Source organism: Chiloscyllium punctatum, chromosome 9 (genome assembly GCF_047496795.1).
Source record: "Chiloscyllium punctatum isolate Juve2018m chromosome 9, sChiPun1.3, whole genome shotgun sequence".
NCBI classification, from domain to species: domain Eukaryota; kingdom Metazoa; phylum Chordata; class Chondrichthyes; order Orectolobiformes; family Hemiscylliidae; genus Chiloscyllium; species Chiloscyllium punctatum.
In genome coordinates, this window is record NC_092747.1 from 99,684,663 (window position 1) to 99,706,625 (window position 21,963).

General features: G+C 44.0%; 1 protein-coding gene across 2 annotated transcripts in view; it reads left to right on the forward strand.

The window, feature by feature from the left end:
- tbc1d4 (TBC1 domain family, member 4) overlaps positions 1–21,963 on the forward strand; it is a 283,205-nt gene that overhangs the window by 179,404 nt on the left and 81,838 nt on the right. The window contains exons 9-11 of one of the 2 annotated variants that reach the window (XM_072577967.1): positions 15,044–15,121; positions 15,613–15,854; positions 18,977–19,132. In XM_072577967.1, the coding sequence (XP_072434068.1) occupies positions 15,044–15,121; positions 15,613–15,854; positions 18,977–19,132 (476 nt within the window). The remainder of the gene's footprint in view (positions 1–15,043; positions 15,122–15,612; positions 15,855–18,976; positions 19,133–21,963) is intronic. The other variant, XM_072577968.1, reaches the window with a different exon arrangement.

Consider the following 21,963-nt stretch of genomic DNA (forward strand, 5'->3'; position numbering starts at 1 on the left):
TCTTGTGGCCCTCTTCAGAGAAGAGCATCAAAGGACTTGTGGTGTCACAATTGTTACCACTGAAACAAATTAACTGGTGATGCATTTCATTTACACTGGCCTCTGGCGCAGTGGGTAACGTCCCTGCCTCTGAGCCAAAAGCCATGGGTTCAAGTCCTACTCCAGAAACTGGCAGGCGAGAGGGTGCATTCAGAATCTGGCCAAACAGCTATTAACTTGTAAACTCTTCTATCAGTGCTGAGTGGGGGAGGGTTCCTGGTTAGCCATGTGATGGAAAAAGATTCTACCACCATTATCCATAGCTCCATGCTATGATATACATATAAAGGTCTATGTTGCCATATCGACCCAGTCTCCCCGAGTGAATTGCAGCACAACACCATTACAGTTTATTTCTGCTTACCCTTGTTCAAATTGTCTACAGTGTTTTCCCATATGGCAATTGTGACTACGATCAAAAGTAATTTATTGGCTGTGAAGCTCTTTGAGACTTCCTGAAGACATGCAAGGGGTGCTCGTTAAATCCAAATTCTTTCCTCTCTTTCAAAAGCAAATCCTTGGATCTGAAATGCTTTGGTTTGTCTTGAGAACTGAGATACACATCACATGTAAATGCATGTTCACAATGCAGTGCCAATTAATAATAAGGAGATGGGAATTATTGTGCAATATTGTAGCACCTGGCAATGGAACAAGGGAAAGAAATGGTCATTGGCACAATCAAAGTAAAATTTGATTGTTTGGAAGTCCAGGGGTTTAGCAATGAGTCTGTGATGTTAAGTATATTCAAGATTGAGATAGATTTTTAATCAGTAAAGGAATCAAGGGCTATGGGAAAGAGCCAGTAAAGTGGAGTTGAGGATTATCAGATCTGCCAGAATCTCCTTCACTGGTGGAGTAGACTAGATGGGCTGAATGATCCATTTCGGTGTCTGTGTCTTATGGTCTTACACCAAAAGCCTTGAGCTGGCATTGACAGGTAACTGCTCTGACTTTTCATGGAATCCCTACAATGTCGAAGTTGGCTTTTTGGCCCATCAAGTCAGCACTGTCATTCTCCTCCCACAATCCCTGTAATCCTGCATTTCTCACAGCCAATACTCCTAAACTGTACATCATTGGACTATAGGAGGAAACCCACACAGACACAGGGAGAACATGCAAACTCCACACAGTCACTGAGGCTGGAATCGAACCTAGGTCGCTGGTGATGTGAGGCAGCATTGTGAACCACTGAGCCACCGTGCTGCTCCATTTATGGATGAATTCTCAGTGTCTAGTGTGTGGGAGACTAGGAGCTTGCATATCAATAAAGTGCAATTAGGTAAAAATAAGAGCGATAATGAGCGATAATCCATGCTAATACACCTCTCACTGCTGGTGAGTGAGAATCTTGTCTCAATGCCCAGAATTTTGTTGGAATATTTGGTCTTGTCTGTTTTGTCTTGATGTTGAGAAGAGCCTTGCTCAAGATCTTACCTGATTTTCCCAAATGTCATGCTGTGGCCCATCTTGTTTTGGGCTGGGAAGATTCCACCCTTTATAGAGTCATAGAGATGTAAAGCATGGAAACAGACCCTTCAGTACAACTCGTCCATGCCGACCAGATATCCCAACCTAATCTAGTCCCACTTGCCAGCACCAGATCCATATCCCTCCAAACCGTTCATAATCATATACTCATCCAGATGCCTTTTAAAAGTTGCAATTGTACCAGCCTCCACCACTTCCTCTGGCAGCTCATTCCACCCTCTGTGTGAAAAAGTTGTCCCTTAGGTCTCTTTTATATCTTTCCCCTCTCACCCAAAACCTATGCTGTCTCGTTCTGGACTCGCGTACCCCAGGGAAAAGATGTCTATTTATCCTATCCATGTACCTCATGATTTTGTAAACCTCTATAAGGTCACCCCTCAGCCTCTGATACTCCAGGGAAAACAGCTCCAGCCTGTTCAGCCTCTCCCTATAGCTCAAATCCTCCAACCCTGGCAACATCCTTATAAATCTTCTCTGATCCCTTTCAAGTTTCACAACATCCTTCCGATAGGAAGGAGACCAGAATTGCACACAATATTTCAAAAGTGGCCTAACCAATATCCTGTACAACCACACCATGACCTCCCAACACCTATACTCAATACTCTGACCAATAAAGGAAAGCATACCAAATGCCTTCTTTACTATCCTATCTACCTGCGACTCTACTTTCAATGAGCTATGAACCTGCACTTCAAGATCTATTTGTTCAGCAACACTCCCTAGGACCTTACCATTAAGTGTATAAGACCAGCTAAGATATGATTTCCCAAAATGCAGCACCTCACATTTATCTAAATTAAACTCCGTCTGCCATTACTCAGCCCATTGGCCCATCAGATCACGATCCCATTGTAATCTGAGGTAACCTTCTTCACTGTCCACTACACCTCGAATTTTGGTGTCATCTGCAAACTTACTAACTATACCTCTTATGCTCACATCCAAATCATTTATATAAATGACGAAAGGTAGTAGACCCAGCACTGATCCTTGTGGCACTCCACTGGTCACAGGCCTCCAGTCTGAAAAACAACCCTCCACCATCATCCTCTGTCTTCTACCTTTGAGCCAGTTCTGTCTCCAAATAGCTAGTTGTCTCTGTATTCCATGAGTCCTAAACTTGCTAATCAGTCTCCCTTGGGGAACCTTGTTGAAAGCCTTTGTAAAGTCCACATAGATCACGTCTACCACTCTGCCCACATCAATCCTCTTTGTACTTCTTAAAAACATTTTATCAAGTTTGTGAGACATGATATCCCACACACAAAGCAATGTCGACTATCCCTAATCAGCCCCTGCCTTTCCAAATACATGGCTGAAAATGTGTTGCTGGAAAAGTGCAGCAGGTCAGGCAGTATCCAAGGAGCAGGAGAATCGACGTTTTGGGCATGAGCCCTTTTTCAGGAATGAGGAAAGTGTGCCAAGCAGGCTAAGATAAAAGGTAGGGAGGAGGGACTTGGGGGAGGGGCATTGGAAATGCGATAGGTGGAAGGAGGTTAAGGTAAGGGTGATAAGGTGAGGGTGATAGGTCGGAGTGGGGGTGGGGGCGGGGGCGGAGAGGTCAGGAAGAAGATTGCAGGTTAGGAAGGTGGTGCTGAGTTCGAGGGTTGGGACTGAGACAAGGCGGGGGGAGGGGAAATGAGGAAACTGGAGAAATCTGAGTTCCTTTGTGGTTGGAGGGTTCCTAGGCGGAAGATGAGGCACTTCTCCTCCAGCCGTCGTGTTGCTATGGTCTGGCGATGGAGGAGTCCAAGGACCTGCATGTCCCTGGTGGAGTGGGAGGGGGAGTTGAAGTGTTGAGCCACGGGGTGGTTGAGTTGCTTGGTCCGGGTGTCCCAGAGGTGTTCTCTGATGAAACGTTCCGCAAGTAAGCGGCCTGTCTCCCCAATATAGAGGAGGCCACATCGGGTGCAGCGGATGCAGTAAATGATGTGTGTGGAGGTGCAGGTGAATTTGTGGCAGATATGGAAGGATCCCTTGGGGCCTTGGAGTGAAGTAAGGGGGGAAGTGTGGGCGCAAGTTTTGCATTTCTTGCAGTTGCAGGGGAAGGTGCCAGGGGTGGAGGTTGGGTTGGTGGGGGATGTGGATCTGACGAGGGAGTAATGGAGGGAGTGGTCTTTTTGGAACGCTGATAGGGGAGGGGAGGGAAATATATCCCTGGTGGTGGGGTCCGTTTGGAGGTGGCGGAAATGATGACGGATGATACGATGTATATGGAGGTTGGTGGGGTGGTAGGTGAGGACCAGTGAGGTTCTGTCCTGGTGGCGATTGGAGGGGCGGGGCTCAAGGGCGGAGGAGCGGGAAGTGGAGGGGATGCGGTGGAGGGCATTGTTGACCACGTCTGGGGGGAAATTGTGGTCTTTGAAGAAGGAGGCCATCTGGGTTGTTTGGAATTGGAACTGGTCCTCTTGGGAGCAGATGCGGCGGAGACGAAGGAATTGGGAATATGGGATGGCATTTTTACAGGGGGCAGGGTGGGAGGAGTGTAGTCTAGGTAGCTGTGGGAGTGGGTCGGTTTATAGTAAATGTCCGTGTTGATTCGGTCACCCGAGATAGAAATGGAGAGGTCTAGGAAGGGGAGGGAGGAGTCTGAGACGGTCCAGGTAAATTTGAGGTCGGGGCGGAGGTGCTGGTAAAGTGGATGAACTGTTCAATCTCCTCATAGGAGCACGAGGCAGCGCCGATACAGTCATCGATGTAGTGGAGGAAAAGGTGGGGTGTTGGGGCCAGTGTAGCTGCGGAAGATGGACTGTTCCACATGTCCTACGAAGAGGCAGGCATAGCTGGGGCCCATGCGGGTGCCCATGGCTACTCCTTTGGTTTGGAATCATCGTATCATCTGTCGTCATTTCCGCCACCTCCAAACGGACCCCACCACCAAGGATATATTTCCCTCCCCTCCCCTATCAGTGTTCCGAAAAGACCACTCCCTCCGTTACTCCCTCGTCAGGTCCACATCCCCCACCAACCCAACCTCCACCCCCGGCACCTTCCCCTGCAACCGCAAGAAATGCAAAACCTGCGCCCACACCTTCCCCTTTACTTCCCTCCAAGGCCCCAAGGGATCCTTCCATATCCGCCACAAATTCACCTGCACCTCCACACACATCATTTACTGCATCCGCTGCACCCGATGTGGTCTCCTCTATATTGGGGAGACAGGCTGCCTACTTGCGGAACGTTTCATCAGAGAACACCTCTGGGACACCCGGACCGACCAACCCAACCACCCCATGGCTCAACACTTCAACTCCCCCTCCCACTCCACCAGGGACATGCAGGTCCTTGGACTCCTCCATCGTCAGACCATAGCAACACGACAGCTGGAGGAGGAGCACCTCATCTTCCACCTAGGAACCCTCCAACCACAAGGGATGAACTCAGATTTCTCCAGTTTCCTTATTTCCTCTCCCCCCACCTTGTCTCAGTCAAATCCCTTGAACTCAGCACCACCTTCCTAACCTGCAATCTTCTTCCTGACCTCTCCGCCCCCACCCTCACTCCGGCCTATCACCTTCACCTTATCACCCTCACCTTAACCTCCTTCCACCTATCGCATTTCTAATGCCCCTCCCCCAAGTTCCTCCTCCCTACCTTTTATCTTAGCCTGCTTCGCAGACTTTCCTCATTCCTGAAGAAGGGCTCATGCCCGAAACGTCGATTCTCCTGCTCCTTGGATATTGCCTGACCTGCTGCGCTTTTCCAGCAACACATTTTCAGCTCTGATCTCCAGCATCTGCAATCCTCACTTTCTCCTTTCCAAATACATGTAAATCCTGTCCCTCAGGATTCCCTCCAACAACTTGCCCACCACTGACTTCAGGCTCACCAGTCTAAAGTTTCATGGCTTGTCCTTACCACCTTTCTTAAATAGTGGTACCATGTTAGCCAACCTCCAATCTTCCGGCACCTCGCCTGTGACTATTGATGATACAAATATCTCAACAAGGGGCCCATCATTCGCTTCCCTAGCTTCCCACAGAGTTGTAGGCTACACCTGATCAGGTCCTGAGGATTTATCCACTTTTATGCGTTTCAAGACATCCAGCACTTCCTCCTCTGTAATATGGACATTTTTCAAGATGTCACCATGTATTTTCCTACATTCTATATCTTCCATGTCTTTTCTTCACAGGAAACACTGATACTTGTTTAGTATCTCACTCATTTTCTGCAGCTCCACACAAGGGCTTGCTGATCCCTAGTTACCCTTTTGTCCTTAATGCATTTGCTTAACCCTATTTGCCAAATCTATCTCATGTTCCCTTTTTGCCTTCCTGATTTCTCTCTTAAGGAGACTCCTACTGCCTTCATACTCTTCCAAGGATTAACTCGATCTATCCTGTCTATACCTGACATATGCTTCCTTCTTTTTCCTAACTAAACCCTCAATTTCTCTAGTCATTGAGCATTCCCTATACCTACCAGCCTTTCCTTTCACCCAACAGGAATATACTGTCTCTGGATTCATGTCATCTCATTTCTGAAGGCTTCCCATTTTCCAGCCATCCCTTTACCTGCGAACATCTGCCCCCAATCAGCTTTTGAAAGTTCTTGCCTAATACTGTCAAAAGTAGCTTCCTCCAAATTAGGACTTCCCAGATCCAGTCTATCCTTTTCTATCACTATTTTAAAACGATCTCTGAAGAATTTTGCTGGTGCATTGTGTATACACTTAACCAGAGAGTCACAGAGTCCTACAGCATGGAGACAGGGAGACTGGGGAGACTTGCAGGAGTAATTGTCATATTAGGGGATTTTAATGTTCCTAACATAGACTGGGACTGCAAGTGTATTACGGGCTTAGATGGGGTGGAATTTATTTAATGCTTTCAGAAATGTTTCTTGTAGTAGTAGAGGATGTGGTGGAGGCTGGTACAATTGCAACATTTAAGAGGCATTTGGATGGGTTTATGAATAGGAAGGGTTTGGAGGGATACGGGCCGGGTGCTGGCAGGTGGGACTATATTGGGTTGGGATATCTGATCGGCATGGACAGGTTGGACCGAAGGGTCTGTTTCTATGCTGTACATCTCTATGACTCTAGTATAAAGAGGATCCTACCCGGGAAGGGGCAAAACCTGACCTGGTCTTGGGAAATAGGGTAGGACAGGTGATGGGGGTCACAGTGGTGGAGCACTTTGGGACCAGTGACCATAGGTCTATTAATTTTAAAATAGTTATGGAGTCAGACAAATCTAGTCCATAGATTCAAGTCCTAAATTGGGGTGAGGCGAATTTTGATGGAATGAGCCAGGAGCTTGCAGGGGTTGACTGGAGTAGTTTGTTTGCAGGCAAAGGGACCTCCGGCAGGTGGGAGGCCTTTAAAAGTGAGATAGCTAGAGTTCAAGGTTGATATGTTCCTTTGAGGGTGAAAGACAGGATTGACAGGAATAGGGAACCCTGAATGAGAAAATATATTGAGGCTTTAACCAGAAAGAAGTGGGTATGGCTCAGGTCCAGGCAGCTGTGATGAAGGGAATCCCTGGAGGTATATAGGGATACAGGAAATCCCTGAAATCACTGAAGAAGGAAATCAGGAGGGCGAAAAGAGAGCACAAGATAGCCTTGGCTGAGAAGATTAGGGTGAAACCAAAGGGGTTCTTTAGGTATATTGAAGGAAAAAGAATAGTGAAAGAGAGAATTTTAAAATATTTTTTAAGTTAAAGAAAATTGGTGAAATAAAAAAACTCAAAGTAAGACCATCCCTTAATTGCGAAGAAAGCAGGGCATTGATTTTGATGTGACTGCCTGTCCCATACATTGTTATGGTGTGCTTCAGTGAAGGGCATGGGTACTGGAATCAGTACCTTCAGTTAACTTGTATTGGATAAGTGAGCAAAAGCAGGGTAAGATATTGAGGAATTGTCCAATGTACCACAGTCACCGATTTTGAAAACAAATCCCTATGATGGACATGTTTGGTTAACTTGTCTGAAAACGCAGCCAGCTCAGACTTTTAGCCATACCATTTAACCTGATGATCGTGCAAATGCACCCAAAGAACACAAAGGGTTATTTTTTCTGGTTTTTGTTTAGTTGTTTAGAATTGTTGATGATTTGCTGTTCTGAGTTCTAGTTGTGGAGAGGGAAGTACTATTGTCCACTTGTTGTTCTGATGTTTTGGTCTTTTTTAACTTCCCCCTTGTACCTTTAACATTTGATATTTAATGAAACGTCTGCTAGCTCAGATTGTGTGTGGTGTTGGGTAATTGCAGTACCACAGTGCTCTTCACTCGAATAACTTAGAGCAATTCTATGACCCAGTGTATCTCAGATATCGCAGATATCACAGATGACTGTGGAATTGGAGGGGATCACAGAGAAAAGAAGAGGGTAGGCCAGGGAGTGGTTTGAAAATTAGGATAACATATTTTAAATCAATATGTTGGTTGGCTTAGAGCTAATTCAGTCCATGAGCAATGTAGTGGGGATTTTACCATGAATCCCTGAACATACCTGTATGTAAGTGACACTAATGGACAACAGTGTAAACCATTGTCTTTTGTGTCTGGGAATATTTGCAGAAAAATAAATTGCTTTACTATTTTGAAAAGCATAGGATATAATGACATATTTCTGCTCTATGGCATCCTCTACATTTTCTGCTCTGCAAGCAAAATTGAATAAAAGAATGGATATTATCAGAGAGATTTTAAATGGGAGGAGTAAAAGGTGCCTTTAGAAAAACACTATTAGCTCAGCTAAAGTTAAAAACTTATTTTAAAATGCTTCTGAGTATAAATGATTTTAATTTACATGTTGTAGTCCAGAACCTGCTGAAAAAAATAAATGTTTGAATGATACGTTATGACATACAAATTCCCAGCATAAGAAAGAGATACGAGTACAAATATCTATATTACCTTGGTATCTTCAAGTGTAGTTACTTTTTTATAGCAACAATGAATGAAATTTGTGAGGGCTGTTGTGCTGCATTGATTGTTCCCAGACCTGTGAGTAAAGAGGCCACTGTTCAGGTCTCATGTGCTCCAGAGCTGTGTACTAATTTCACTGACGACATTGATTGGAAAATATCTATAAGAAAGAGATGACCCTTGAACCGCAAGTCAGCCAATCCATACTGCCCTGTCATTTGCTTCCTTAAAGTCCCATTTGGTCATAAATTACTCATGGTAGGCTACTACAAAAAATACGGAGGTATGGCATTGAGGGTGAGTTGGAGGTTTGGATTAGGAATTGGCTGGCTGGAAGAAGACAGAGGGTAGTCGTTGATGGTAAAGGTTCATCTTGGAGTGCAGTTACTAGCGGTGTTCCACAAGGATCTGTTTGGGGACCATTGCTGTTTGTCATTTTTATAAATGACCTGGAGGAGGGGCTAGAAGGTTGGGTGAGCAAGTTTGCGGATGATACGAAAGTTGGTGGAGTTGTTGACAGTGAGGAAGGATATGTCAGGTTACAGCAGGATATAGATAAGCTGCAGAGCTGGGCAGAAAGGTGGCAAATGGAGTTCAATGTGGGTAAGTGTGAGGTGATTCACTTCGGTATGAGTAACAAAAAGATGGGGCACTGGGCTAATGGTCGGATACTTGGTAGTGTGGACGAGCAGAGGGATCTTGGTGTCCATGTACACAGATCTCTGAAAGTTGCCACCCAGGTAAGTAGTGCGGTGAAGAAGGCATATGGTGTACTGGGCTTTATTGGTAGAGGAATTGAGTTCCGGAGTCCTGAGGTCATATTGCAGTTGTATAAGACTCTGGTGCGGCTGCATCTGGAGTATTGTGTGCAGTTTTGGTCGCCATACTATAGGAAGGATGTGGAGGCACTGGAACGGGTGCAGAGGAGGTTTACAAGAATGTTGCCTGGTATGGTAGGAAGGTCGTATGAGGAAAGGCTGAGGCACTTGGGGCTGTTTTCATTGGAGAAAAGAAGGTTTAGGGGAGATTTGATAGAGGTGTACAAGATGATTAGGGGTTTAGATAGGGTTGACCATGAGAACCTTTTTCCACGTATGGAGCCAGCTATTACGAGGGGGCATAGCTTTAAATTAAGGGGTGGTAGGTATAGGACAGATGTTAGGGGTAGATTCTTTACTCAGTGAGTCGTGAGTTCATGGAATGCCCTGCCAGTAGCAGTGGTGGACTCTCCCTCTTTATGGGCATAAACGGGCATTGGATAGGCATATGGAGGATAGTGGGCTAGTGTAGGTTAGGTGGGCTTGGATCGACGCAACACCGAGGGCCGAAGGGCCTGTACTGCGCTGTATTTTTCTATGTTCTATGTTCTATGAAACTTGTCACAAAGTTAAGTCTAGTTATTAATAGTAGAAGTTATCTTTTAAGATTTTATAGTTACTGCCAAAGCACTACCTTGGCCCAGAACACACGCAAAGTGCGGAATCTCATTAAGAGTAGCAAATTATTTCACAAATATGAAATTGAAAATTAAAGAACCTCTGACTTTTGCTTTCTGTCTCTTCTTTCTGTCTCCTTTATTCCAATCTTTTTCTCTTTCTGCATTTCGCTCTCTACCTGATCTGATTGTGACTTTGCTTGATTTGATTCAGCCTCCTTCTCAGTTCTCCTGTTTGCTTCTTAATTCTTATAATCTCATTGGTTAAGAAGATCCACAATTTGCACTGTTATTCAACAGGTTTCCACATTTTCTGTTCTATTGTTGGAAACTTGCTCTTCTTGCAAATTAGGGGGTGAGATTTCTAAAACAGAAATAGGCATGAAGCAGATGCACTTAGCTAGTAAAATCTGGGCAAGTTTCCCATCCTGTCCTCTATGGAGGGTGACCATGATAGGAGTCCATAGGGAGCCACTGAAACAAGCCACATGCTGAAGACTATGATAGTGGACTTGTGCAAAATGTCACCTGTATCCTTACAGAGTGGAAACAGGCCCTTCGGCCCAAAAAGTCTAGACCGACCCTACAAAGAGTTTCCCACTCAAAGCCATTCCCAATTACTCTACATTTACCCGTAACTAATGTACCTAACCAAGCGTCGCGAGCATGGCCAATTCACCTGACCTGCACATCTTTGGATTGTGGGAGGAAACCAGAGCACCCGGACGAAACCCACGCAGATACAGGGAGAATATGCAAACCCCACATAGTCACCCAAGGCTGGAATCGAACCAGGGTCCCTGGTGCTATAAAGCAGCTGAGCTAAGCACTGAGCCACAGTGCCGCCCAATGTCAGTAAAGTGTCTGAACCAGGAGGGGAACTGCAATGCATTTAATTTCTTTCAGGTTGAAGCTTTTAAGAAGCCCTCACAGTAAAAAATAAATCCTGCTGATTTTCTCTTTCAGTGATTAAAATGTTAGCTGTTGGAAATAAGAATGCTGGAATCTGTTCCTACTCTGAACTTCACAGTACAAACAAACAAGTGTTACTAGGTAATGTTTTATAGTAGGTAGCTGGAATTTATCTTGTGAATTTATCTTCCTGAAGAAGGGCTCATGCCCGAAATGTCGATTCTCCTGTTCCTTGGATGCTGCCTGACCTGCTGCGCTTTTCCAGCAACACATTTTCAGCTCTGATCTCCAGCATCTGCAGTCCTCACTTCCTCCTAGCTGGAATTTATAGAGAGATGTATAAGATTGTTCTGTGCTCTGCATGAGGTAATCGTTAGCTATGTACAGTCATGAAACATTTAATGAGATGCAGTACTTCTTTTGCAAGGGGCAAGGCTTCTTGAAAGTTTAAGCTGCCTTTTTCTCACAGCGTGCACAAGGTTTTCATGTTTCTTGCTTGATACAATCATTCCTGTTTTTACCTGGTGCCGCTGCAAACTAAGTCAAACACTGCTGTATGCCTCATGTAAAAATGCAACCTGTTGGTGTTTTCTAAGGTCAGATATTCTGCTTCAGCACATAAAGTGCTTGACCAAACAGGACAGTAGCATCGTTGGGCACTTAAAGGATTTTTTTATAATTTGAGTTGATTTGATTTGATTTATTCTTGTCATATGTACCTATGTACAGTGAAAAGTTTTATTTTGCGTGCAGTACAGGCAGATCATACCATACAAAGAGTATAAGGATAATATAACAGAGTGAGAAAAACTATGTTACGGCTGCAGAGAAAGTACACAAAGAGTGAGATCAACATTAAATTTAAAGTTTGAAATGTCCTTTCAGAAATCGAATAACAACAGGGAAGAAGCTGTTCTTGAATTTGTTGTTTAAGATTTTGTATCTTCTGCCTGACTGAAGAGATTGGAAGAGATTATAACCAGGGTGAGAGGGGGTCTTTGATTATGTAGGCTTCCTTCCCAAGGCAGCAAGAAGTATAGATGGAGTCCAAGATGGAGATAGGGTATTGGAGGGTATGACAGGCTGAGGTGAAGTGGGGTGTGGGGAATCTCATGTGGACCATAAATGAGGGCCAAATGGCCTGTTTCTGTGCTGTAACTTCTATGGAAAAATTCATACCTTGCCATGTAGGTTGTACTTTGAAAACACCTCCATCCACCCACCTACTGTTTTGCAGTTGTAAACTGGGGTGACTTTATTTTATCTGAAAAAGTGTTGCTGGAAAAGTGCAGCAGGTCAGGCAGCATCCAAGGAACAGGAGAATCGACGTTTCGGGCATCAGCCCTTCTTCAGGAATGAGGAAAGTGTGTTTCCTCATTCTTTCCTCATTCCTGAAGCAGGGCTGATGCCTGAAATGTCGATTCTCCTGTTCCTTGCATGCTGCCTGACCTGCTGCACTTTTCCAGCAACACTTTTTCAGCTCTGATCTCCAGCATCTGCAGTCCTCACTTTCTCCTCGATGACTTTATTTTATGATTGTTTTGGTTTCAACCATTTCATCTTATTCCTAAAGAATAGTTTGTTGTTGTTTTGTGCTTGGGTTAACACTTTCTTTTCCCTCTTTGGGGAAGCATTTAAAGGATTAGGAGGCTGATTATCAACTTGTTTGAACCATGTCACAGATGGTTCTTCTGTGGCCAACAAGTTGATTGTGACTTGAAGCCAGAGTTTCTGGCTCAAGATTGGGGTGCTAAACCTCCTTTTAACACTGTCTAAAACATCCCAAGAAACTACACAAGAATTTTACCAGATAAACGTTCCCATGTGGTATTAGTCAGTTGAGATGGGAATTTATTTAGGACTGGACAATAAATCTTCATCAAAGTTGCAAGATGATTATTGATGGTAAATTAATTATAAACATTTGGTTGAACTGAGTGGTGCTCTGTAACAACGTGCCATTGTGAAGACTTGAATCACCATAATCACATTTTGACAGTCGTTTTGAAATCTGTGTTGCAAAATTCTTCCTTCATTTAACCAGTTTGTTTTCTTCAGTGCCCTGACATGCTGAATTAGGAAGTTGGCAAGTTAAATATTGACAGCACTGTAGTGGCAGGACTGGGCTTACATTTTCACTTATCATGGCTCCTTAGCTAATTATTCTCTTAGGTTAAGTTTCTGGCTGTGTGCATCTGTTATGTTGGTTACACTGTGTTTGATTAAAATGTAACCATATCTAATGCTTAGCAAAGGGGAAAATAACCAGTGTTTTTGTTCTTTCATTTTTTTGCTTGTTACATTTTCATCATTATCCGTACATTCTTTGTTTGATAATCACACTGAAAACGGTCAATTTTGACAATTATTGCAACAGTGGTAAAATTTATTCAACATTAGTTCCCAATAAGTGACCTCTGAATATAAAGCTCATATGACTTGAGTGTTTTCCACCCTGAAACCACTTTGAATTGTGACCTTGTGGACACTTATTCCCTGTCCATGTTGCACATGTTTTGGCCTTCTAGTTATCAGGCTGATCTCCCCCAGCTTCCTGCGATGGGACTTGGCAGGCACTGTGCTGCTGCTGCAGTAGCTTTGCTCAGCATTGTAAACTTGCAGCTAATGTAGTCAGGAATTTGTGAAGTATTGTGTCAGATCACTGTGCTCCTTATTAGGCTCACCGAGGATTTCCAAAGTGTTTTTCATCTCTTTAAAGTCTTGCACTGCCGAGTTAAGCCAGGGAGCGAAGAGAGATCACTGGCTAGCTAAGTCATGTGGTTTAGCCTTATTTATACATTGTGTGTCAAAGAAGGGGAGTAGGGGCAAGATTCCAGTGTCCATTGAATTGGTGATTAAAATGGAGACTAAAGAAGGTAAGGAGAGAAACTAGATGAGAACAGGGTGAAAACCTCATTTTAATTGTGTGGCCATTTGTGTCCAAGTCTTCAGTAGTTACACTTTAAGCTCTGGAATTCCCTCCTTTTAAACCTCCTACTGCCCCCACTCTTTAAGATAATCCTTCCCAGCTAGCGTTTGGTCATCTGGCTTAATGTCACAGGGTGTGGGCTGCCTTATCTTGTTTGATAATGCTTTGTGAATTGCCATGGGACAATTTATTGCAATAAAGGTAGTAAACAAACATGACTTGTTGCTGAGAGTGATTCTGGTCTGTTGAAACCAGTGCACTCAAACATATTGCGTAGGGTGTTTCTAAAAGGAGTTTTTTTTCATTATTAGGTGTAAGCTATCTGTCATGCAGTTTTCTGCACTGTATATGGTAATCTTGTCACTGCTGGCCCCCTGTAAGAAACTGAAAAGTCTTTTCTTTCTATCCTCCCAACTTCATGGTGTGATACTGCGAATTTGCCTTAAGGGGCTACCATGGGTGTAAAACCATGATTTCACTCCTCCCTATCTCTGCAATCACTCAGGGCCTTTTTAGAGTGAGCTTTTTAGAGTGAGCATCTCATTGTTTTTTTTTCTGACCCTCTGCCGTCGTTCTGGGCGCAAGACGCTTCTCCAGGGGAATCCCCTCCCAACTCTCCACCCGTCAGCCCCCGGGCGTCCCCCATCTCCTCGCTGGGCCAGCTGTTCACAGAGGCTCAGGGATCTCTGCACTCACCCAATTCTCTGCTCTTTTCATTACTACACCAGTTGGTGACTGTACATTCAGCTGCCTATCGGTCCAACGCTCTGGAATTTTTTTCTTAAACCTCTCCTCCTCAGTTGTCTCTTAAAGTCTCCCTCTCCTTGACAAAGCTCTTGATCACTTGCCACCTTTATGTCTGATACAGTCAAATTTTGTCCAGTAACATTCCTGTGAAGTAATGTCTTGCTGCCTTAAAAGCACTCTTTAAATTCAGGTGGTAGTTGCGGATTTGTTCCCCCCCTCCCCGCCCGCCCCATCAGCAATTGTTTAAACAAATTTTACCTCTCTTCTCAGAGGTCAAACAGGTAATCTGGACATTATCGTATTGTTATTTGAAAATGATCGCTGTGTGTCCAAAATAACTGCACTTCAGAAGTACTGAATTGGAAAGTCCTGAGGTTGCACAAAATATAAATTCAAGTAATTCTTCCAAATGTCAATGTTAATAAATAAGTGATCTGGCTGTGCCCCTCATGTCATCCACAGTCCAACTCATGTTGCCAACGATGACAAGGACAGTGCACCCTGTTTGATCATCTCCCAGCCTTACAAGGCCTCGTTGTTTGAGAATGTTCAAAAGTACCATGTTTAACAACACATCTGACTTTATGCATTCATGTTTCACTTTAGGGTGCCAAGATGCGGGGTCGTTTAGGAAGTATGGACAGCTTTGAGCGTTGCAACAGCCTTGCATCGGACGCATCCAGGGTGAGTCCTGCGGTCAGTCTACCTTCTTAGCCTCTTGCCCGCCCACTCAAACAAAACCTGATTCAGCAGTGACCCTACTCAAACGGTAGCTTTGTTTTGCTCGAATACTTTCCATGGAGCAGGAAGTCTGCTGGTGAAATCCAGAGGAAGTGCTTGCGATTGCAGTTCCAGCCTTCGAGGAGCACTCCAAAATCACTGAAGATAGTGTCATCAGCAAAAGAGAAGTGAAAAGTCTGGTCACCAGCATTCTTTTTATATAGAAAACTTCAAAACATAGCTTGCTTATCAGCCGTATGCAGCAGTATTTGTAAATCTTCACTGGATTAAGCTCGGCAGGATATGGGAGTTGGTCAGATAGCACACATTAGCATACAATGGCTATCTGACAGTACATTGACAGATTTACAGGATTTCTGTTCTGCTGTCAGCTTTTTAGAGTGAGCATCTCATTGCTTTTTTTTTCTGACCCTCTGCCGTCGTTCTGGGCGCAGGACGCTTCTCCAGGGGAATCCCCTCCCAACTCTCCCCCCATCAGCCCCCGGGCGTCCCCCATCTCCTCGCTGGGCCAGCTGTTCACAGAGGACGATCCCGACTCGCCGCAGTTCCGGAGAAGGGCTCACACTTTCAGCCACCCGCCGTCGAGCAGCAAGCGGAGAATCAGCTTTCCAAATGAGAAGCTGCCCCACGGCCGCTCTCCCATCTTTCGCCAGCAGTCGGAGATTATTCGGAGCAGGTAAAGAATGTTTTGGGTTGTGGGAGAGTGGGAAGCAGCGTTATTGTCTATAGGTGTAACTGTTCTGAAATGAGTCCCACCTGATTACATTTTACACATAGGCCTCTCTTTTTGCATTGGGAGTTGTCTATCTCATTGGGTTAAGATTAGAATGGTACTGGAAAAGCACAGCAGGTCAGGCAGCATCCAAGGAGTAGGAAAATCGACGTTTCGGGCAAAAGCCCTTCATCAGGAGCCCTGATGAAGGGCTTTTGCCCAAAACGTCGACTTTCCTGCTCCTCAGATGCTGCCTGACCTGCTGTGCTTTTCCAGCACCACTCTGATCTTGACTGCAATCTCCAGCATCTGCAGTCCTCACCTCTGCCTATCTCATAGGGTTGCTCAGAGTACAAAAGCAAGACAAAGACTTTGTGAAATGCTGGTTTAGCACTAACTGGAGTATTGGTTCCAATTCTAAGCAAAATATGTAGGCATTAGAAAGGATGTGTAAAATGTTCAAAAGAATGGTTCCATTGAGGAGGGATTTCAGTAGCATGGATAGATTGGAGATGCTAGGGCTAATCTTGGCAAAGAAAAGTTTGACAGACAATTTGATGCAGGTGTCCAAACCCCTGAGAGAAGATGGCAAATAATACAATTTTATAACTTGATTCAACTCAATTCAACGATGTAGGACCATTGTGTAGAATTGCTGATCCAAACACAATGCTTCGATCTAAAGCCTTGATTTAAGCAGAGAGTATTCTGCTGAACTAGTGAAGGAAGATTTCCCTTTTCACCATTTCTTCTGAAATTGTGATTACATTTTTGATAATCTGATCTATCCTATTGCTTCACATAAGAGAAGCTTTTTTCCCCAGGTCTTTTATAAAATGTTGCTCTGAATCAACCTGTTTTCAAACATGGACAATGACAAATTTCAGATTGCCAGCTAGTGTTCCAAGCATTACCTGTTGTGGCTGTTTAGAATGGCTTTCGCAGTGACCTGCTGACTTCACTGACAGTATTTATGTCTATTGATAGGCAACTTTTTTGTAGAACTCCTGAATTAAACAAAATTGTGATTACAGACCTGTCTTAGAAATTGAATTGCATTTATCAGCTAACTCGTTTATGCTATAAACATATATAAAAACTCAATTTTTGTAAGTTAACATCTACATTAATTTTATTAAATAAATTATATATTTTAATTGGAATTGAATCACTAAATAGTTGCTAAAAACAACAGATGTTTGTGGAATTTGTTGAGCCAAATTCTTTTAAAATCCATCTTGAATTTCATTGTATGATAATGATTCTGTTAAACAGCTCCATTGTTTTGCACATTTATCTTTTTTTTATTTCCAACGTGTTACTGGTAGCATGAACTCTAGACTCTGATTAAGAGATAGAGATAATTGAGTGTCCTTTTCATAGCTTCTGTCTGGACTATGTTCTCAGAATGGCTAGACTCTTGAGGTACAAGCTGGTATATAGATTTCATTCTTAAGTTTTCCTTCCTTCTGCCACTCAGCTAACTTGACTTCGTGCCAAGATCTGAATGCCAGGTGAGGTGAGGTGAAGGTTTGTACCATCCCTTTGCTAGCTGTCCACTCTTTAGTTCAGATTAGATTCCCTACAGTATGAAAACAGGCCCTTCGGCCCAACAAGTCCACACAGACCATCCGAAGAGTATCCCACCCAGACCCAGTCCCCTACCATATGTTTACCCCCAACTAAGCCACCTAACAGTATGGGCAATTTAGCACAGCCAGTTCACCTAACCTGCATGTCATTGCGACTGTGGGAGGAAACCAGAGTACCCAGAGGAAACCCACGCAGACACAGGAGAATGTGCCAACTCCATACAGACAGTTGCCAGAGGTGGGAATCGAACTCAGGTCCCTGGCTCTGTGAGGCAGCAGTGCTAACCACTGAGCCACCAAGCTAACTCAGTGGTTAGCACTGCTGCCTCACAGGGCCAGGGACCCAGGTTTGATTCCCACCTCAGGCAACTGTCTGTGTGGATTTGCACATTAGTTGTGCTTTGTAAAAAGAGGATTAGTAAATAATTCCAAATCTTTCTTTCTCAACATGAAAATCTTTGAAAATTGTACATGACAATTTTTGGATGACCTGTTTTGATACTTCTGTTAAATATTTGATTATTTTACTCAGACTTGAGACTGGAGTATCCCGTCTTGCACTTCAGCTGTGTTTCCTTACAGACACTCAGGTCAACTGAAAAATTTGAGAACAGATCCCTTCAAAGAGGAAGGGAAACTAATGGCATGGCACTGCAATAACAGAGTTAGCAAATATAACAGCAAAATATCATGTATTGAATAGCACACAGAATATTTTCCCAGGAAACTTTTAATCAATATATCACAAGTTCACTTTAAAAACTGAACAATATTTTAAGTTTGTTCAGAAATTAACTGAGATAGATAGGTTCTTGAGTATCAAGGGATACAGGGAGAAAGTGGGAGAATGGGGTTGAGAAAATTATTAGCCATGATTGAATGGCAGAGCAGAACTTGATGGGCTGAATGGCCCAATGTCTGCTCCTATGTCTTATGGTCTTAATATCTTTCCTATTTCTTTCCTTCTCTGGTTATATGGCTCTTCATGTTAGCATTCTGAAATATTTCTTCATCCTTTCAGGTAAAAATGCAAGACCATTTTAAAAATAATTGCTGTACAAATTATTGCAATTTACTGAATAATACATACACCAGCATATTTAACTTAAAAAGTTAAACATACAGAAATGGACAGTCATAAAAATGCTACAGAATAAACCATAGACAAATGGCTTTACATTCAGTACCAGGCTTTACCTGGTGAAGTGCATTGTTGTTGTTTAAAGGGGGAAGCAGCTGCAAACCGGAAAGGTAGATGAAAGTATCAGATAGAGACCACATGTCATCATTCCAGGGTTTTACCCAAAATTATAACCAATGAGTATGTCTGCACATTCACATTTTTAAAAAATCTGTCTCCTGCAGAACTTTGCAACTTTTACAGCAAGAGCACTTTTCACGAGGCAGACGGTTGCTTCGTAGTTCACCATTTGACCACTGTTTTCTTTTCCTGTGTTTTGTCTTTGTTTTCCCCTTCTGGTTCTGCTCACTCAGCCCCATCAATATCGTGAGAAGCAATCGCAGTAACTCAGAGAGCGAATCCACTTCCAGCAGCCTTCCCTCATCCCTGTCCGTCCCGACTTTCCTGAAGCCCTTTTACACCAACACCAGCAGGCTGCTGCAGCAGTCGGAGAGTGGGACATCCAAGAGGTGAGAGCGGCCTGCAGCCTGCTTGCCAATCCTGCCCTAATACTGCACCTTGTTGCCTGATCAGTGTGGCTAATTGATGTGCCTGCCAGATATTTGTCACTGTTTCTTTGATGCTGTATTTGCTGTGGCCTGCAGTGAATAAATATGTGTGAATTGTTGCAGTCAGCTTACTCTGTGTAATCTGCTTTAGCTTCAGTGTGCTCTGCACAAGTGGACAGAAAGTGTGACTAATTACTGGTACAAATGTTTGTATCATTTTAGGGAGAAAATCTCATTGTTCAAGTCCTTTCAAAAATAATTTTCAAAAATAATACAGTAATTTTTGTTGGTTAAAAGTATCAAGGGTTATGGAAGTCGAGATAGATGGTCCTAGGATACAATTGAACCTTGACCTATATGTGAATGATGGAATGAGCTCAAGGGACCAAATGGCCTACTTCTCTGTTCTACTTTGTCTTGTCACAAAATGATTACCATGATGAAAGCTGTTTGTTCCATCTTCATTCATTCAGATACAGTGGAGGACATTTGCTTACGATGTGGGCGGCACGGTGGCACAGTGGTTAGCACTGCTGCCTCACAGCGCCAGAGACCCGGGTTCAATTCCCGCCTCAAGCGACTGACTGTGTGGAGTTTGCACATTCTCCCCGTGTCTGCGTGGGTTTCCTCCGGGTGCTCCGGTTTCCTCCCACAGTCCAAAGATGTGCAGGTTAGGTGAATTGGCCATGCTAAATTGCCTGTAGTGTTAGGTAAGGGGTAAATGTAGGGGTATGGGTGGGTTGCGCTTCGGTGGCTCAGTGTGGACTTGTTGGGCCGAAGGGCCTGTTTCCACACTGTAATGTAATCTAATCTAATTTGAAAGCGATGAAGTTCGAGAGCGATGGAGATAGAGCCGGGACTATCGGGCTGCTCTTTCAGAGCTGGTACAGGAATGTTGGATCAAATAGCCTCCTTCATAAAATTGTCTGATTCTGTGACAGAAACAGATCTCTTGGCTCATCCCATCCATGCTGCATTAGTGCCCACCTGAGCCTCCATCCCTCTTTCCTCATGTGACTTTATCAGCATAGCCCTCTATTCACTTCTCTGACCGATGTTTGTGTAGCTTCCCCTCAAATGCATCTATATTAGTACTCAGTGGTGGCAAGCTCCACAATCATTCCACTCCTTGTGTGAAGAGTTTACCTTTAAGTTCATGCTTACATTTTTTGGTGACTATCTTTTATTAATGGACTCCAGTTTTGCTATTTCCCATAGAATGATCAGGGAGAAGGTAAGGCCGATGAGGGATAGTGGAGGGAATTTGTGCGTGGAGTCTGAGCAGACAGGGGAAACTGTAAATGAGTTTTTTTGCTTTGGTTTTCACCAAGGAAAGGGAATTTGTTGTAAATGAAAACTTAGAGGAGCTGGGATACAGTCTTGACCAGATCAAGATTGATGAAGTTGATGTGCTAGAAATTTTGGAAAACATTAAGATTGATAAGTCCCCAGGGCCAGACCAGATTTATCCTAGGCTGCTCCAGGAAGCGAGAAAGGAAGTTGCTAAGCCGCTAGTGAGGATCTTTGCCTCCTCTCTCTCCACGGGAGTCGTACCGGAGGATTGGAAGGAGGCGAATGTTGTTCCTCTTTTCAAGAAGGGTAATAGGGAAATCCCTGGCAGTTACAGACCAGTCAGTCTTAACGTCTGTAGTCAGGAAAGTTTTGGAAAGAATTCTGATGGATAGGATTCATGATTATTTGGCAAAGCATAGTGTGATTAAAGGCAGTCAGCATGGCTTTGTGAGGGGCAGGTCATGTCTCACAAATCTTATTGAGTTCTTTGAGGAGGCGTCAAGACAGGTCGACGACAGTCGAGCATTGGATGTGGTTTATGGACTTCAGCAAGGCATTTGATAGGGTTCCCCATGGTAGGCTTATTCATAAAGTCAGGAAGTACGAGATACAGGGAGATTTGGCTATCTGGATTCAGAATTGGCTGGCTGACAGAAGGGCTTATGCCCAAAACATTTTTCAGCTCTGATCTCTAGAATCTGCAGTCCTCACTTTCTCCTGGCTGACGAAGGCAGAGCGTGGTTGTAGATGGAAAGTATTCTGCCTGAAGGTCAATGTTGAGTGGGGTCCCACAGGCCTCTACTATTTGTAGCTTTTATAAATGACTTGGATGAGGAGGTTGAGGGGTGGGTTAGTAAATTTGCAGATGACACAAAGGTTGGAGGTGTTGTTGATAGTAAAGAGGGCTACTGCAGGCTGCAGCATGACATAGACAGGATGCAGAGCTGGGCTGAGAAATGGCAGATGGAGTTCAACCTGGATAAATGCGAAGTGATGCATTTTGGAAGGTCGAACTTAAGTGCTGAATATAGGATTAAAGACAGGATTCTTGGCAGAGTGGAGGGACAGAGGGATCTGGGTGTGCAAGTACATAGATCCCTCAAAGTTGCCACCCAAGTGGATAGGGTTTTTAAGAAAGCATATGGTGTTTTGGCTTTCATTAACAGGGGTATCGAGTTTAAGAGCTGCAAGGTTTTGCTGCAGCTATACAAGTCCCTGGTGAGACCACACGTGGAATACTGTGTCCAGGTCTGGTCGCCCTACTAGAGGAAAGGTACAGAGGCTTTGGAGAGGGTGCAAAGAAGGTTTATCAGGATGCTGCCTGGACTGGAGGACTTGCCGTATGAAGAAATACTAAATAAGCTCAGACTTTTCTCTCTGGAGAGAAGGAGGAAGAGAGGAGACCTGATAGAGGTGTACAGAATAATGAGAGGAATAGATAGAGTCAATAGCCAGAGACTTTTCCCCAGGGCAGGATTGACTGGTACGAGAAGTCATAG